The sequence below is a fragment of the Thermothielavioides terrestris genome, chromosome 2, assembly GCF_000226115.1.
Source record: "Thermothielavioides terrestris NRRL 8126 chromosome 2, complete sequence".
Classification (NCBI taxonomy): domain Eukaryota; kingdom Fungi; phylum Ascomycota; class Sordariomycetes; order Sordariales; family Chaetomiaceae; genus Thermothielavioides; species Thermothielavioides terrestris.
This window is the reverse complement of record NC_016458.1, coordinates 1,665,600-1,683,076: the sequence shown is the minus strand read 5'-3', so window position 1 is coordinate 1,683,076 and position 17,477 is coordinate 1,665,600. Positions and strand designations below refer to the sequence as shown.

Below are 17,477 nucleotides of genomic sequence, written 5' to 3'. Positions count from 1 at the left end.
CGGGAAGCATATCACCACCGGTCTGGTTTCCACATGGAGTGGCCTCTGTGTCTCCCATGTAACCGAACTTAATACAGAGTGACCTGAGAGTGACGGTCTTGTGCCGGCGTGGACTCGAGAGCTGATATTTGGAGTACGACCAGCAGTAGCCGTGTTCGAGACATCCTATCGTCCCTCCCACAAGGAGAGCTTCGGAACTAAGAGACAAATGAACCAACACGAGTATCTGCATACATTTAGTGATTCTGCGGGGCCATAGCAGAGGTCCTGGATGTTGAGCGGTAGGCCGATGACAGCCAAACTTCACCATGCCGGCATGGCATCGGCCAGCAATGCCCATGTCAATTACCCTGTGTCCCTTGAGAGTGTTTGGACCGCAAATAGCGGCCCACCTTACACCAGTTTCCGCCGGGCGAAGCTTGTTCACTGGTGGAAGTCGACCTCCCGCCGGTCTTAAGCATGCGGGCCGCGGGGATCGACCCGGATATCGCACCTGCGGCACCTTCCCTGGAGGCAGAAGCGAGAATTGCTTTCACTGCCCATCGTCGAAACCCGGGCTCATGGATGGCCCCGGCAGTTTCCACCCACCGTGACACCTCGGCCGTCAGGGACTGGCCCGGGAGGCAGGGCTAATTGTGACAGTGACAGAATTCGGAAGGAGCAATGTGACCTCTACGAAGCAGACAACGGACTCACGGCAGGCGCTGCTATGCAGAATCCGGAGGATCGGGAAGGCACAATCTCCACGGGACCGGGAGGAGTTTAGCCTCGAGTTTTCAAGTCTTCGGGCAGCGCAGCTCTCTTCCGACCCGCGTCCATTTCAAGCCAGCCTCCTGATTCCCGACATCCCCAAGGAACGGCCAAATTGGTGCCTATCGCAACAGACCGAACAGGGTTACGCCGAGTACCGTCGTCCTACCCAAGTACGGTGTGTAAGCTGCTTTGCATACCTTAACCAAAGGGGCTCATGGTGAGTGGGTGGCAGTCCACACTAATGACGACTGAAACTCCCGAGTTGCCAGCCTTACTGTGTGCAGACACGATTGTAGTCCTGCGTCACGCCACCTCGCCGTCGTCACCAGAGCGATTGGTGAGGCTGAGCGAGCCGCTGAGGGCACACTGACCAGGGGTTCGAATCACCCCAGTGAGGCGTTATTGCGAAGAATCTCCAAGGCTGCCGATCGACTATCGCAGACAGCCGCGTCCGTTTTGTTCGGCAAGCAACCCGTGAATCTTACGCCGCTCGTTCATGCACCAAGGCGCATACGGACCGGGGCCATCGTGTCGTCACGCGGCTTCTCAGGCGTCTTCGCTTCACTGCGGCAAGCGACCCTCAGGCAGCCTGGAGGCCGCAGCTCATGCGACCAGTGCCGACATGAGGGCTGAGAAGTGCAATCTAAGCAATTTGCGTCACTCGAGATTTTCATACATTGACCGTCGCCATCCGTGTCTTCAATTGATAAGAATCAGGTGCTCAACTCGGGTCACAAAACGGGTCTCAAAACGCGGACGTTCCTGTCTCACCTCGATGCAAACGCCTGCCGACGGCAAAGCTCCTCCCTGGCGACGGCCCAACGCGACGGTCCAGGGGTATGCGAGTTCTGCAGCAGAATGGAAACGAACCTACTTTCAGATCGCCCCATGCTTTTTCCCGATCCACAAGTGCGTCCTGGCTGGATCGCGGTCTCCGGATCTTTGCAGTCTTCACTCACTTACCTGATCTCTGCTTTGCGGTTCCATATTTCGACACACTCGCTCCGATATTCACGAAACTCGCTGTCTCTGTTGTCTCTGCCCGGTCACACATTCTTTGTGGGAGTTGATCTTGCACGGTCCCAAACCCGGTGTGGCCCAGCAGTTCGCTGACGTTAGTTATCACCTGATGCGCTTCCCCCGTGGGAAAAGGCGGTATAGTTAATCCAGCCGACAACCTATCCATCCTTAGCTCCAACCTTGAGTAACCTCAACGCTCCAGCAACGCCGCTCTGTCTCGGAAACGCTCGATGCTTCGCGCCCCGACAGAAAACCTAGCACAGATCTACCAGTCAGCTTTCGCGCGCACTCGCGACGACCCAGACTATCGACAGCGCCGGGGCGACTCAACAGTTTCCATCGGAGGTGTGGCGCGCAAGAGGAGGAAGGCTGGTTGGGGGCCTCCCAAGTCGCTGCAGCGCTGCAGTCGCTGTTTCGCACCCGATACAGGATCGTGTCCTGGCGTCCAACACACTCCTTGAACCAGCTGCCCTTCGTATTCGAACGTTGCACCATACCGCCGCGCTGGCCTTTCGGCTAAGCTGTTATGGCATCGACGCAGTGACCGGGTCGACCAGCGGAACGATGACGCCGTACGTGCCCAAGACGTCGCCGACGCTCGAGCTCTCGGTGTCGCATTCACCTCCGCCAACAACCGGGAACCCGGGTTTTCGAGTGCCGCCACTGCAGCGTACCCCGCAGTCTTGTTCTCCCACAGCCGTGACACCGTGCCCCGCGCCCCTGGCCGGGCTGCAATAGAGTTGAACGTCGTGCTGGTACAGCCGGAGCGGTGCGCCGCAGGCGCCGGGGTGAACATCCTTCACGACTTTAGAGATCTCTCCTTCAGGGCTCGCCCGGCGACATCGGAACTGCTTGCCCGAAGCCCGTTGTTTGACGTTGACCGGAACCGGTATCGCGAGGCTACACAGCAGCACTGTGCAGCCGGCCGGGATCGGAGCCGCGGCCTCTCGTGTGACGGCCCGTCATGTCGCAGCAGCAGCAAGATGCCTCGAATGCGGTGCCCGACACCCAGCTGGGATTGACGGAAGATGAAATACAACTACTGCGGCATGGCCAGCAGGCGGTGGCGGCAGCAGGCGGCTCGACTTCTTCGCGAGCAGCGAGCCGCGCTTCGTCTCAGGGGTTGCTGATGGTGGACACCTCTTCGCTCACTGCGCTGGGCCGCCACTTTGACCGAGTCATGCAGTCGATCCAGCAACGGCTAGACTACCTGATGCAACAATCGGAGATTGTGACTCTCAGCGTCTACGACCGCGCCGGCAACCTCATCGACAACGCCGACGCCGAGATCGCGCGATACCACGAGATCATGGCACAGATCGACGAGCTCGAGCTTGACTTTGACCGCATCAGCCACATTCGTGAAATCGTCCACGGTTTCCGCCAGAGGGCCGAGGAGCTGGAGCGCGAGCTGGAGCGAGCCGGAGGTGGGAGTTCGTCGAGGAGAGAGCGGCACGGTCACGGCCCCGGCCATTCATCACACCGCAGCCATGGACATTCGAGCAGCTCGGGAAAACGCCGGACTTGATTGAGTGCGCCGAGCCGCTGACGATCGGCCGGAAACTTCTATTTGCCGGATCATGGCACGAATGAGGCGCTGCATCAGTGGTCTTATGTATGAATGCGTGTGGGGAAGGGGCCAGGCTGTGCCTTCGCGGATGGAGCACGTTGCACAACCAGCATGGCTGCCTCAGCCATGTAGACGACGGAGGAAAAAGCAGCACTTATTATGCATGGGTAGAACATCCCGGTCACACGACCGACGTTGATGCGCAGGAGGGAGCATGCGTGGATGGAGGAGGGTAGCGGTTCTGATCATTTACGCGCAGTGCCCAGACCTCAGCGGGAACCCACAGAACCGCTGCCTCGGGGACATCGAACGCCTCGACCGGACAACAGGACGAAACATGGAAACGACGCAACGAAGAGATCGGATATATAATGACGGGCTGGAGATGGGCAGGTTCACTGGACATCGGGGAGGATGTCTGCGCAAGAGCGGATATGCCTCACGGCTGCAACAAGACGGAAAATTTGCCTCGCGGCTCTCGGTTGATCGACTTTTTTATTTTTTTTTTTTTTTTTTTTTTTTTCTCTGTGCTTCTTATACCAGCAGCTTCAATCCTGGTCTATTTCCTTGATATCGCTGTTTTCTTCCCAGCTGGAGGCGGTCCTCTGCTCTCTCTCAGGTCACGACTTATGTCACGTTGCTACGAGGACGCCGTCATGAGCCCCTTGTGTTTTTTCTCTTATACCCATGGTCCCTCATGCATTCCGTTTTGCGAGATGGCCTCTTACTTTCTTGGCTCCTTCTGCCACGCAGGTCCTCGCGGCTCTTTGCCGCGGTAACCAGTGCGTGCACTGATCTTTCCTTGCCTCCTGATGACGAGGGAATAGTGGGATTGGCATGGCGGATGTTTGAAGTACTTAGACACGAGTGTATCATAGAGAGCTTCAACGAATACGACGCGAATGGAATATGACCGGGATCCGTTTCTCCGGCTTGATGCGGTCTGGGCATCCTGGGTGTCGTTGTTTTGTTCGTACACAGAACGATTCAAAGGCTCTGTTTGGCTCTGTTTCCCTGCCCGCGCTCCTGCATCGAGCATCAGCCACTGCGTGACGCTTCCTCCCAGGAGTAAGCTAAGCACCCATTCATCTATCGACCATCAACCCGCCTTCCAGGTTCCCATATCAAGCAAGCTCAGACTTGCCCGGAAACCGGACCGGGACCGGGACCAGGACCGGGACCTAGGCTCCTACTCTAGAACCGCAAACTGACACCCCGGTGAGACAGACGGGGTGCAGCCGACCCACACAGCAAAAGCTCCTTCCTCTCCTTACCCTCACCCTGACGGTCTAAAACTACGTCCTAATTTCCATACCGTTGCTCCCGTCTGCCGCACTGCTGCTGCTGCTGCTGCTGCTGCCGCCGCTCCCGTCCAGCACGATGACGCGGTTCCGCTCCTTCAGGCGCCGGCGGAAGCGGCCCGCGGCGCCGTCGCGCACGCGCTGCTCCGCGTCCAGCAGCTCCTTGGCCTGCGCCGCCAGCTCCTTGATGTCGTGCCGCGCCCCCTTGGCCAGGATGCTGCTCCACCCGTTGTGCGGCTTGCACTTGCGCCGCAGGCACATGCCTTGGAAGGGCGCGGAGGAGGTGGTGTCCAGGTCGGTTGTTGTTGGTTCATTGGGATTGGGGTTGCTGTTGTTGTTGTTGTTGGCTGGGTCTGAAGAGATGGTGGTGCCGTCGGGCAGGCTGTCGAGCCGGCCGGTTTTGAAGATGGTTTCGCCCTGCGGGGACTGCAGGAAGAGGGCGAACTGGTGGGTCGCGCCGACGGTGTCGAGGCGCGTGTCGTAGCCGCACAGGTCCTTGGCCGTGCCCTTGCCGGCCGCGATGGCGGCCTCGCGCTGCTTGAGCGCCATGTCGATCAGCTGCAGCATCTTCTTGCAGAGCACAATCTCCTCGCCGAGCTGGTAGCGCGTGGCCGCCGACGTCGTGAGGAGCGTGCGCTCCTCCTCGGTGAGCGCGGCCGCGGAGGCGGGCTGGTCCCAGAAGTCGGGGGGGATTTCTACAATATGGGTAAGCGAGGAAAGTCGGGGGATTGGGTACAGCGGGGGAGGGGGGATCATACCGAAGGGGGTCTTTCCCAGCTTCCAGGGGGCGTTGGGTAGGTTTTCCGCGTCGTCCGATGACGCAGGTGCAGAAGGCGCATCGAGCAGGCCCATGAACTCCTCCTGGGTGAGCCGGTCGAAGTCCTCGGCGCTTTTCGATTTGGGCAACGTCCCGATCAGCTGCTCCCACCAGGCCTGGCAGTGCTCGGACGAGCAGAAGATGCTGGGCCGAGAAGAGTCGTAGATGCGGGCCGCGTTGTTGCAGCCGGCGAGCGAGCACATCTTCTTGTAGCGGGTCGTGTAGCGGCCGCCGTCGGTGCAGTTCGGGCAGATGTACTTCTGCACCAGGTTCTCGCCGGTGTGCTTGTCCATGCCGATGCACTCGCCGTGGAACCAGTCCTCGCAGCGGTCGCAGGCGATCATAAAGCGGTGGTCGTCGGGCCCGCGGCAGAGGCAGTAGGGCCCGTTGTCCGACTCGCTAGAGTTGCCGCCGTCGCCGTCCGCATCAGCAGCGCCGGGCTGGTTGGAGGAGGCATCCGGCGCGCCTGTCTTGGCCTTCTTCGCGCCGCCGCCCCTGGCTTTCTTTGGGCCGCCGACGCGAGCAGCCCCGGGACGGGCGCGTTTCGCGGGACCCTTGGCGGCCGCTGCAGTGCTCTTCTTCTTCTTAGGAGCGGGCATTTTGGGCGCGGGGTCGGTAGAATTAGAACTCCTGTTCTTGCCCACAGCGCTGCCGTCGCCAGTCAGTTCATGGTCGACTGGGTCGCTGGCGATTGGATGCGCATCGTTGCTTGCTCGGTCCATGGCACGTTTGGTTGGTCCCTGCTGTTGTTGCTGGCGGTCCTGCTCCGGGTGGCTGCTGTCGTCGGCAGGTGCCAAGTCCGGCGCGAAGAACGACGTTGAGAAGTTCATCGTGTCTCATTTCTCGGCACTCATCCGTGCGATTTGGAGACCGGGACAGGGCCAATGCACTTGCATGGCAAGTTTAGCAGCTTTGCCGTGAATCTGCGATTTTGGCGTGTTCGTTTCATGTGAAGCAGCGAGCACTGGCGATACCAATGACCACTTTCTGTGAGATGAATAGAGGCATACCTCACTAACATTACTTACCTTGGTTTCTGCGTCCTTGCACTGGCGAGGATGGCCCCACCCTGGCATCTCTACCCTTCGCATGCACTTAAGCGAACATCAACTGATAATCGGGTTATGGTCAATAATCTACACACTACACACACCCAGGCCGCAGTCTTTCCCTATGCAGTACTTCTGTACTACTTGATTTGCTTGCCTGATCCTTTCCAACGAGTACGTTGCCACAGTACGATGGGACAATGGCGCTGGGAACATACTGGTTTGACAACAACCACCGGATTCGTGCATAAGTGGAGGAGCTGTGTCCTATAACCCTAACCCTCTTCTTCTCGAGGGGCCGAATCAAGGAAACAAGAAATCGGACGACTTCCGGCCCAGCCTGCCTGATACTCCGACACGTCCACCCACCCGTGTCCGCCAACGCCATGGCACCACCACCAGCCACGACGGCCCGCGCCGTCGTCAACGCCCTGCCGAGGGCGACGGCATCTCCACAATGTACGCGATTCACGCGATTGCTCTCGACGGCCCGCATCGCGCAGGCTAAGCGACCGAGCGCACCGCGCCCCTCGAGTTTCCAGTCCCCGCCCTGCCAGCCGTTGGTGCAGCGGCGCTTCAAGTTCAAGACGGTCGAGGAGGCGAAGAGCCGGTACAGGTCAGGGGTATGTGCAGCGCGCTGATCCGACCCGGGTAGTAGTGGCGTAGTCTGGGGTCCAGCTGCTGACGTCTGGTTTTGCAGCCCTTCTCGTGGAAGGCCGGTCTTCTCTTCGTCATCACGGCCGCCGGCCTGGTGTGGTATTTTGAGTCGGAGAAGGAGCGAATGAGGCGGAAGAGGATAGCCGAGTCGACCAAGGGCGTCGGCAAGCCCAAAGTCGGCGGCCCGTTCGAGCTGATCGACCAGTACGGCAACAAGGTCTCGGATCAGGACCTGAAGGGGCGGTACTCTCTCGTACGTGCCGGCTAAGTTGATGGTATATGGATGGGTTGGGTCGTGTTTGCTGACTCGCTGTGCGCCAGGTCTACTTCGGCTTCACGCACTGCCCGGACATTTGCCCTGAGGAGCTGGACAAGATGGCGAGGATGTTCGATCTGGTCGAGGCGCAGCGCCCCGGGGCCTTGACGCCCGTGTTCGTCACATGCGACCCGGCGCGCGACGGCCCCAAGGAGCTGAAGGAGTATCTGGTCGAGTTCCACCCCAAGTTCGTCGGCCTGACTGGCACGTACGAGCAGATCAAGGCCATGTGCAAGGCGTACCGTGTCTACTTCAGCACGCCGTCCGACGTGAAGCCGGGCCAAGACTACCTGGTCGACCACAGCATTTACTTCTATCTGATGGATCCCGAGGGGGACTTTGTCGAGGCGCTGGGGCGGCAGCACTCGCCTGAGCAGGGTGCCAAGGTGATCCTGGACCACATGAAGGACTGGAAGGGGGTCTTGAAGACTAGCTGAGGGGCTGAGGGGTTCAGTAGCATGCCGTATGCATCTGCCCCGTGTGTAAAGTTAACCTGTAAAAGAAATGTACCGTATCTCCGCTGGCTGACTGATAGATCGATCCGATGCTCAGTAAATCGCAGCTGTCTGAACATGGTTCCACGAGTTGGTGCCGTGCCGTCGTCTCCTCTGCGGGTCTCCTCTGCGGGTCTCCCCTGCGGCTTCCATCTTTGGTCTGAACAGATAGCATCTCGTGAGTGTAGTAGATATGGATTAATACCAGAGGTTTTGGCGTTGACGGAACGCGGAACTCGTGCAGTTCCAGGAATCAGGGTCGCCCATCGCAACACCGCGAGGGATTGAGCCAGGGTTGCAGAGCCCGCTACGTCATGGGAGATGCACGGGCCAATCCAGACCCTTGGCTCGGCGACCCACTCCAAGAGCCTGATGCAACCCAACCCAGCACAAACTGTTCAACTTTCATCCCCACCAAGCTTGCGACCTTCTCTCCACCCTACTTCGCAGAGCATTCTAAATTCTAGCGTAGTACTTTGGTCTACTGCCAAATTTCAATTGTCAAAAAGTACCTCGCTATGTTTTGGAATTCTGGAGAAGGTGCATTGTACACGTAGCCGAGAGTTACCTGCCTTTTCGAGTTAACAAACTCGACGGACCCTATCGAATTTTCTCTCCTTCAACCTTCCGCACGTGAAAGGCACCCTTCCTGTCACCAAACTGACAGCTATCGGGCGCGCATCTCACACCAACACCGATTTTGTACATCCGAGCGGCAGTAGCGTCAACCCCTTGCTGCGACTGGCGGAACTGCATCACGTGGATCGGTACCCAACTGGGAAACCGTGGCTGAGGCTGGGGCCTAATCTAGCCGTCCGCCTGACCTTATCTGGAGGCATCAAGTTATCATCGACCCCCGCTTTCTGTGGACGCGCATCTGAAAGAAACTCTCTTCGAGTGCCACAAGTGAGACGCCGCTATCGACGCCATCATGTCTGCTCCGCCCCCGGGCAATTCGGCCCAGCCGAGGCGCTCTGCCCTGAAGGCCGACGGGGAGAGTCCCCGGACCCCTCCGCTCGGCGCCTCCATGAAAGGTTTGTCTTACTACTGCCTGTCCCTGTCTCTCCCTTCCCGCACCTGTTTCCCCATAGCTCGCCTGCCTACTCTGCGGCCATGATTGTCTTGCCTGCCGAGGTCTGTTCCCGTCCAGTGCCACTCGAGATGCACAGTGATGATGTAGGTATGTACACGAGCATCATGTGCTTCATGTATGTGTGTGTACAGCATATGAACTGTGATGTGCCACTGCACACAACCTCGGTAACGTTGTGCCGGCTTCATGGCCGCCAGCTCCTTGCCCTACCCCTCGATCTGCTAGCCCTCCTCGTCTCGTGCCCATTGATCTTAATCTTGCCAAAAAGGTCGCGTGTTAACCCACGACAGCAGTACAAATTGCCGAGCCCGAGTCGGCATCCCTGGAGGACTTGCAATCCAAGAAGCAGTTCTCCGCCGGCGTCGCCAAGCGGCTTAGCGGACGGCCGCCTTTGTCCAACACTCCTTCGCGGTCATCCACTCTCAGTCAGGTCAGCACGGAGGGTGGCACCTTTGATTCGGCAACAGCCCCCTCGTTTGCCACCGCAGAAGCCCAGAGTCAACAGCCTCACGCTCACCATCGACACAGGCTGGACTTGGTTACCGAGCGGCTTTTGGCACAGGTCGCGGACTGGCTCCAACGGGAAAAGGTTAAGAAGGAGCGTAGAAAGTCCAAGAAGCACGGGCTGCCAAAGATGTCTACTGCTGTCCATGCCGGCATTTCCGTCCCCGCGGCCGGCAGACCCCGTACCAATTCCTTGAAGTCCGATTCGAGCGAAGTGTCCCTCGACAGACTGCAGAGGATCCTTGACGACAATATGGCGGCCTTGGGATTGAGTTCCGCGCCGTCAGCCAGTCCTCGTCTTGGACGGAAGCTCCGCAAGAGATCGAGCAAAACTCTCGCCCGTCCGGCTTCGTCAGACACCGAGTGGTACGACGGCGACGTGTTAGTTCCAAGCTGCGACGCTTTTCTCGACAATTCCAAGACGCTTGCCTACACTGGCGGGCAGGCCGCTTCGGACAGTTCCGTTTCTGCATCTAGCCGCAAGGAAGACAATTGGCTCACGTTCAAAAACGAGATAATCCGGCTGGCGCACACGTTGCGCCTCAAGGGCTGGAGGCGCGTGCCGCTGGATAGCGGCGACAGCATCTCGGTCGAGCGCTTGAGCGGGGCCCTGACCAACGCCGTCTACGTGGTGTCACCCCCATCAGAAGCCCTGTTGCCCCGCGAACCCGGCAAGAAGCAGCCGACCAAGGTGCTGCTGAGAATATACGGGCCCCAGGTGGAGCATCTAATCGACCGAGAGAACGAGCTGGGCGTGCTCAAGCGGCTGGCTAGGAAAAAGATCGGCCCCCGGTTACTGGGGACCTTCCTCAACGGCCGGTTCGAGCAGTACTTGAACGCCACCGCGCTGACGCCGGCCAGCATGCGGGAGCCAGAGACATCTAGGCAGATCGCCAAGCGCATGCGCGAGCTGCATGACGGCATCGAACTACTCGAGGAGGAGAGGGACCAGGGGCCCGGCGTATGGAAGAACTGGGACAGGTGGCTGAGTCAGGTCGAGAAGACGGTTCTGTACCTCGATAAGCAGATCCTGTCTGGGGCGCAGACTCACCGCCTGCCAGGCGGCGTCTGGAAAACGCGAGGTTTTGTTTGCGGCGTGCAATGGCCGGTGTTCAAGGCCCTTGTAGACAAGTATCGCAAGCACTTGGAAGCGTACTACGGGAACGCCAAGAACATCCGCGACAAGCTCGTCTTTGCCCACAGCGATGTAAGCCCAGTTACTTACCTACCTGCCATGTTCCTCCTGGCTCCTCATTCAACACGACAAAACCACTAACCCCACCACGCAGACCCAATACGGCAACATCCTCCGCATGCGACCGGACGACCAGAAGTCCCCGCTCCTGCAGCCGGCCAACGAGCACAAGCAGCTCGTGGTCATCGACTTCGAGTACGCCGCCGCGAACCTGCCGGGCCTCGAGTTCGCCAACCACTTCTCCGAGTGGACCTACAACTACCACGACCCCGTCCGCCCCTACGCCTGCGACCACGCGCTCTACCCGACCCCGGACCAGCAGCGCAGCTTCGTCAAGGCCTACGTCGACCACCGCCCCCAGCTGCCCTACCCGGACTCCAACCCGTCGCCGTCGCTGTCCGTGACGCCCGTCAGGGGCGAGGGGCCGTCCGGTAGTAGTAGCAGTGGTGGTGGTGGTGGTGGTAGTGGTGGTGGTCTTCTCACGAATGGTGGGCTCAGCGGGGAGGCGGCGGCGGCCGGGGCGGCGGGGCTGCGCGCGACGCCGTCGTCGAGCTCGATCGGCGAGTTCATGCTGGACGCGCGGGTGCCGCCGGGCGGGTGGAAGGAGGAGGAGCGCAAGCGCGAGGAGGAGGCCGAGCGGCGCGTGCGCGAGCTGCTCGAGGAGACCCGGCTGTGGCGCACGGCCAACTCGGCCCAGTGGGTCGCCTGGGGCATCGTGCAGGCCAAGATCACCGCGGTGGAGGAAGAAGAGGCCGACGTTGCTGCTCTTTCGGAGGCGTCTGATGCCAACGCTGGTGTAGCCGGTATGGGCGGTGATGGTGGTGGTGTTGTGGATGGGGCGATTGGGGCGGAGGAGGAAGCAGAGCGCCAGCAGCAGCAGCAGCAGCAGCAGCAGCAGCAGCAGCAGCAACAGCAGCAGGAGGAGGCCGAGGAGTTCGATTATCTCGCGTATGCGCAGGACAGGGCGTATTTCTTCCTGGGCGACTGCGTCGCGATGGGGCTGGTCACGACCGAGGAGCTGGGCGAGGAGGTCAGCCGGAGGATTAAGGTGGTGGAGTACTAACCCTCCCCATCCTCTCTCTCCTCTATCTCTACCTCGGGGCGTGTGGCTCAGTTGGTAGCGGATTACGGATGCTGTGTGAGCACAGGCTGTAATCCGTTTTGGCGGGCCTCAACGTGGTGAATTTGTGTCGGTATTCAGAACTATAGCCTGCTAGCTAGGTAGCTACTAGAAGTACTCTGTAGCGCTGTCTTGTTGGGGGACAAGATAGAATAGAAGAATATTCCAAAGTCTACGTCTTGGATCCGAATCTCAACCCCTTCTAAGTGTCTTCTGAGAGTTGATAATCGCCGGGCATGAGCGGCGCTGCAGCTATACAGAACCTGGAAACGGTTGGTTTGTCGCAGCGGGTTGTGAGTTGTGGGTCCACGATGCGGCAACGTTATCCGTCGCGTACACTATTCCGTTCAGTCAGTGGCGGCTCAAGGGGTCGTCGTTAAAGAGGTCCCGCCAAGACTAATTTCGGAGACTGCCGCGTACAAGTAATTACAAATCGGCAGGCCACGACGACTTCGAGCAACATCAACAACGAACAATCGCAAAGACTCATCGCAACAACTTTACGAAAACTCAACCAAATCGAAAAAAAAGAAAACGAAGATAACCCGTACCCTAACTATAACCCACATCCTAACCTTAACCTAGACCCTAACCAGCGGGGGGCTGGCGCCGCCCCCCCGCACCCCCGGCGAACTAACCCTTGGCGATAGAGCAAACGCCTTGGCGATAGTGGCTACGTAATAACGTTGTAAAAACATAGCCGACAATTGGCCGAAATTAGTCTTGGCGGGACCTCTTTAACGTCCACCCAGTCAATGGCGGCTCAAGGCAGCAGGGTTCAGTTTGACCTGGCGGTGGTCAAAGCTTCTAGGCACCCACCCCACCTTTTGTCTGCTTTGGGCAGCTGTCCGCTCGGTGCTGTCACCGCCCCTCGTTCCGTTCCTTGGACTCTCTTGTAATCTGGCTGACGTGGAACCCGGATAACCAACGTGAGCGGACTGCAAATGCAGCTGACCAGAGACAGTCACAGCTCGCGACAGGAATGAATGATCGTTTTATTATTTTCGGGCCTGTCGCGTGCGTTTTCGCCAGCGGGCAAGGTGATGTGATGATGGTCGCAAAACGGCGAAAGGCGGTGGCTGGTGTGCCCAACCACCAACCACCTGCTCAATGCCAACCCACGGTCATGGATGATGAGCCTGCCCAACCTCTCATATCTGACGGTCATTATTTCGCTCTCTGATGAAAAACCTTTTTCCTGCATCATCCATGCACCATCTTCCTGCATTTTCGAGCTCTGTATGGACAATTGGCCAGGCAATTCCTGCTTGCTGTGTGGTTCCTGCGCTGGCTGCTGCTGCTGCTGCTGCCAGTGGTTGCCTGCGTCAATCGTTTGTGGAGGGCATCCAGGTCCCAGCATGAACGCCCCGGACGCTCGCAGCTTCAACGACGAACATGTGGAGCAAGCCCGTCCGCTTCTGCAACATCCAGCGGAGCTAAGACTTGGTCTGCCCGCTCTCTCGTCAGAACAAGAGCTTGATTCCACGGCGCATCCTCCTCCTCCTACGGCGCCCCATTACAGATACACTCCGGGCTTTCCCCCCGCTGCGCCCGACCCCGTATCACCAGCCACCACCCCTACCCTTTCAGAGCCGGACCTGGGCGGACCAGGCGGAGTCTTTGGCCCGCCCGCCGTCGCCCCGTCGTACGGGCCGCCCGTCATCGTTGAGGGCCCCTACCGCCGCGTCCCTGACTTCCCTCCTCCTGTGGACTCCTACCAGCAGCCCGCCTGGGAGGCGTCCTTGAACGCCGCCATGCTCACCGACTTCCGGGACGAGCTGGCCAGGCTCGACGGCGTCATTACCCCGGGCGTCGACAACACGCCGTTCATTCACTATGCCGTCGAAGCCCTCACCCGCGACCGGGACACGGGTTACTCGACTGCTGCCCCTTCCGGCACCTCCTCGTTGGGTCCGGTGTTTGGTTCGGGACAGCAACAGCAACCACAACAATATCAACAACATCCACCACGATCCTACCAGTCTGAACCAGCACAGCAACGCCCTCCCGTAGCGGTTCCTGCTCCAGCCCATCCTCCAGCTGCCCACCCTCCCGCCGAGACTGCGCTGCCAGACCCGCCGCTCCAACAGCCACTGAGGCCATTCATCCCCGGCCCCCGGGAATCCGCCCAATCTCTCGCCGACACCCTGCTCAAGAAGGGGTCGCGCCCTCCCCAGCCGCACGAGTGGCGACCCGTAGAAACGGACGAGCTCCTCGCCCGCGCGCCTGAGCTACCACCGCTGAGCTTCAGGCCCTGGCCGTTGCGGCCTCCCGCCCTGTTCGGCTTCATGGCTCTGTGCGTTCTACTGATCGCCGCTCTCATCTTGAGCGCCGTATACTCGCAGCTGCACCATGGCCTGCTGGCATGGGCCACCCTCTACGGCGGGCGCTACTTCCTCTTCCGGATCTTCCCGTCGCTGATAGGCGCAGTCGTGCTGCTCTACGCGCAGTACATCGCGAAGACCATGTTTCGCATCCTGCCCTTCGTTCGGCTGGCGTCGAGCGTGCCCGAGGAGCGGGAAGGCGCCCTGTTTCAGGAGCTGTATCCTTCCTTCCTCTGGCCGCACCTGGTCGGGCCGTGGAATGTCTGGGTGCCCACTCTGGTTACCTGGCTGATGAATTTCACCATTCCGCTGCAGAGCTCGGTGTTCACCGTCATTCTGGTCGACCAGACATGGACGTGGGCTACGGTCCAGGGCGTCGCGTGGACGCTCGTGGCGCTGTACCTGGCGCTTTTGGTTTCCACTGTCATCGTCTGGCGGTACTGGGCCACGCTGGAGAGTACCGGGCTCATCTGGGACCCCAGATCGCTCGCCGACATTGCCGCCCTCGTCTCCGAGACCAACACCGCCGGAGACTACCGAATGACCCAGCTAGCGCGTACCAGGGACGGGATCCGGTTCGCCCTGCGCCGCCGCGTTGGCGACAGGCTGTGCTACTGGACATGGAAGGATGGCCGGCACGGCTTCTGGCACACGCTCGGCAGCCCCATGGATGAGGCCAACCTCATCCCCATTCCGGACCTTGCATCAGGGCAGCCCATGCAACGACACGACGAGAAGCAGACAGGCGGCTTGTTCGGCACCGACCCGGACGAGAACCACGACATCGAAGCCTCTCGCACATCCACCCCCGCTCGGCACCGCTACCTCCCTTGGTGCCTGCGCAGCAGCCAGCTCCTCTGGTTCACCGTCACCGCATTCATCCTCCTCCTGGCGATCTTCATCGTCTCCTTCCTTCCCTCCACCCGCATCGCCAAGGGCTTCCCGCCCGATCTCAAAGCCGATCCCCAACCCGGTGCCTTCTCCTCGGCCGACTTCCTCTACAGCTTCCTCCCGTCGCTGCTCGGCACCCTGGTCTTCCTCGCCTTCCAGCCGCTCGACACCCACCTGCGCGTGCTCCAGCCCTGGGCGGCCCTCTCGCAGCCCCGCGGCGCTCCCGCGCACCGCTCCATCCTCGCCGACTACGCCGCCTGCGCGCCGATTCAGTGTACCCTGCACGCCCTGCGCAACCGCCACTGGCGCGTCGCCGTCCTGTCCCTGCTCTCCACCCTCTTCGTCCTCATCCCCGTCCTCGCCGGCGGCGCCTTCATGGCCCTGACGAACACCTCCTCTTCTTCAGAAAGCACACAGTCATACGGAGAAGTGCTCATCTACCCCAACACACCAGCCTACGCCATCCTCCTCGCCCTGCTGCTCCTCTACCTCGGCGCGCTCGCCTCCCTCCTCCCCGCCCGCGCCAACCTGCGCATGCCCCACGCCGTGACCTGCCTCGCCGAGATCGTCGGCTACCTTGTCGCCGCCGACCTGCGCGACGAGCCCGCGTTCAAGCGCTGCGTCAGCAGGGACGAGATGGTGGGCAAGATGGGGCTGGCGGGCGCCGGCGGCGGCCGCGCGCAAGGAGAGAGTTGGTGGGTGTTTAGTGGTGGTAGTGGGCCGGGGAACGTGGGCGGTGAGGCTGCTGCTACTGGTGGTGCTGGTGAGGAGCTGGCTGTGCGCCGGGTGAAGCGGTTTACCGAGAAGCGGCGGGTGAGGAAGAGTCAGATCAGGAGGGTGGCGTTGTTGTGAGGGTTCCTTTCAGGGCTGGCTGTGACTTATTTTTTTTTTTTTTTTTTTTTCTTTAATGGCGAGGGAGGGAAATGGGTAAGGGGAGGAATGGTTGGTGGAATGACGTTATGATGTTGTGCATGGCCTGGCGGTGTTATGCATTTCTGGTGGTTTCTTTCTCACTTCTCAATGCATGGCGATGGCGAGTTCACTGGTTGATTACCTGGGACTTGGAGTTTGAACGAGGTTATGAGATACGCTGTTGAAGAGCTTACGGGTCATGGTTTGATGCTTTATGCGGCCACGAGCGGGTTTCTAGAGCTTTAATGTCTATCCTGGGTGGTATATGTGCATAGCAGGCAGTGGCATGGAGATACATAAATTGTTGTTGGCTTGGTGGTTGAGGCTTGGCTGAAGCTGAATACTGCATGAGAGTATGACATGATAGACATATGAGCGAGTGGACTTCAACAACACCCTTGATGCGCGTGCTGAGGTCAGATACAACCAGACACCGACTTCAAATGTTCACTTCTCCTCCTGTGCACCTAGGTAGGTACAGAGTATTTTGTACAGACGTACTGTCTCTCTATCACGGGCTTGCCGATCCCGCCTCCTTGCCCACATGGTATCACTGCGTCAGGTCTACATGCATACACATATGCAGGCATGTCATGTGAAATGCCACCCCTCCCTTGCTTGTCTCCCTTGAGCTCTAATGTAAGCCCCCGCCATCACTCAGGTACCTCTTTACGGAATACATTTGTGACTGCGAGCCAAAACTTGAGACAACGACTGCCAACTGCATGCCGACGCGCCTCAGGCGAAACCAAACAGCTGGTAAGTAAACAGACACACATGTGAAAGTGCTCACACAACACACAACACACAACAGCATGAACAAAACAAGTGTCTAAAACAGCAAAACGGAAAATAATAAACAAAAAAACAGACGCCGATTTTGAGGCCAGAGGATTGCAGGCCACCAACGGGTCGCCCCGAAAGCTCTTTCCCAGGACCTGCTCAGTGCAGGACCAGCTTACCAACTCCAGTTTACAGAAGCCCATTTTCCGATTCCAGCACCAACAACCCATGTCTACAACGCCATTCCTGATTCCAAAACAGTCAACATAGCAGACCACATCCGCCCATAACCCATTATACCGGCCTCATAGCCCAGTGCCAAACCCGAAGCTCTGGAGCAATGAAAACAAGATAGCCCGCCCGTGTCCGTGTAGAAGACATAAACCCCAAATACCCGTAGGTAGCCATAATCGTCATGCCAATGACAAGCTCATTCCGTCATAATCATGCTTTGTAGCCATCCACCCGTCGTCCCAGGTCGCACGTAAGCCCGCCCGCAGCAGAGAGAAGACAAAAGAAACATCCTCGCAGAGATGGATGGTTGAAGGTCTTCTGGCAACTTTCCCAGTGCCCATCCTTCGGAAGAGAGAGAAAAAAAAAAAAAAGAAAAAAGAAAAAAAGTTCGCTCCCACTCCGGCAGGAGCGCAACAACCGGCACAGCAAAACAGAACGGAAGCT

The 17,477-nt window shown here is 59.2% G+C and overlaps 6 protein-coding genes across 6 annotated transcripts; 5 read left to right on the top strand and 1 right to left on the bottom strand.

The window, feature by feature from the left end:
* Nucleotides 1-2,502: 2,502 nt before the first annotated feature.
* Nucleotides 2,503-3,507, top strand: THITE_2112133 (uncharacterized protein). The gene has a single exon (XM_003651570.1). It carries the CDS (start codon nt 2,738-2,740, stop codon nt 3,299-3,301), a length of 564 nt encoding a protein of 187 aa, XP_003651618.1. The 5' UTR covers nt 2,503-2,737; the 3' UTR covers nt 3,302-3,507.
* Nucleotides 3,508-4,380: 873 nt separating this feature from the next.
* Nucleotides 4,381-6,489, bottom strand: THITE_2112132 (uncharacterized protein). Its single transcript, XM_003651569.1, has 2 exons — nt 5,403-6,489; nt 4,381-5,339 (listed from the first exon to the last, which is right to left on the bottom strand). Exons 1-2 carry the CDS (start codon nt 6,289-6,291, stop codon nt 4,639-4,641), a joined length of 1,590 nt encoding a protein of 529 aa, XP_003651617.1. The 5' UTR covers nt 6,292-6,489; the 3' UTR covers nt 4,381-4,638.
* A 389-nt stretch (nt 6,490-6,878) lies between these two features.
* THITE_2076497 (uncharacterized protein) lies at nt 6,879-7,969 on the top strand. The gene is made up of 3 exons (XM_003651568.1): nt 6,879-7,133; nt 7,211-7,420; nt 7,489-7,969. The coding sequence occupies exons 1-3, from the start codon at nt 6,897-6,899 to the stop codon at nt 7,918-7,920; spliced, it is 879 nt and encodes a 292-aa protein (XP_003651616.1). The 5' UTR covers nt 6,879-6,896; the 3' UTR covers nt 7,921-7,969.
* A 646-nt stretch (nt 7,970-8,615) lies between these two features.
* On the top strand, nt 8,616-9,125 carry THITE_2112128 (uncharacterized protein). The gene has a single exon (XM_003651567.1). The coding sequence runs from the start codon at nt 8,909-8,911 to the stop codon at nt 9,092-9,094; it is 186 nt and encodes a 61-aa protein (XP_003651615.1). The 5' UTR covers nt 8,616-8,908; the 3' UTR covers nt 9,095-9,125.
* Nucleotides 9,126-9,625: 500 nt separating this feature from the next.
* On the top strand, nt 9,626-11,902 carry THITE_2112126 (uncharacterized protein). Its single transcript, XM_003651566.1, has 2 exons — nt 9,626-10,781; nt 10,864-11,902. The coding sequence occupies exons 1-2, from the start codon at nt 9,828-9,830 to the stop codon at nt 11,830-11,832; spliced, it is 1,923 nt and encodes a 640-aa protein (XP_003651614.1). The 5' UTR covers nt 9,626-9,827; the 3' UTR covers nt 11,833-11,902.
* Nucleotides 11,903-13,199: 1,297 nt separating this feature from the next.
* Nucleotides 13,200-16,172, top strand: THITE_2112125 (uncharacterized protein). Its single transcript, XM_003651565.1, has one exon. The coding sequence runs from the start codon at nt 13,248-13,250 to the stop codon at nt 15,954-15,956; it is 2,709 nt and encodes a 902-aa protein (XP_003651613.1). The 5' UTR covers nt 13,200-13,247; the 3' UTR covers nt 15,957-16,172.
* The last annotated feature ends 1,305 nt before the right edge of the window (nt 16,173-17,477 follow it).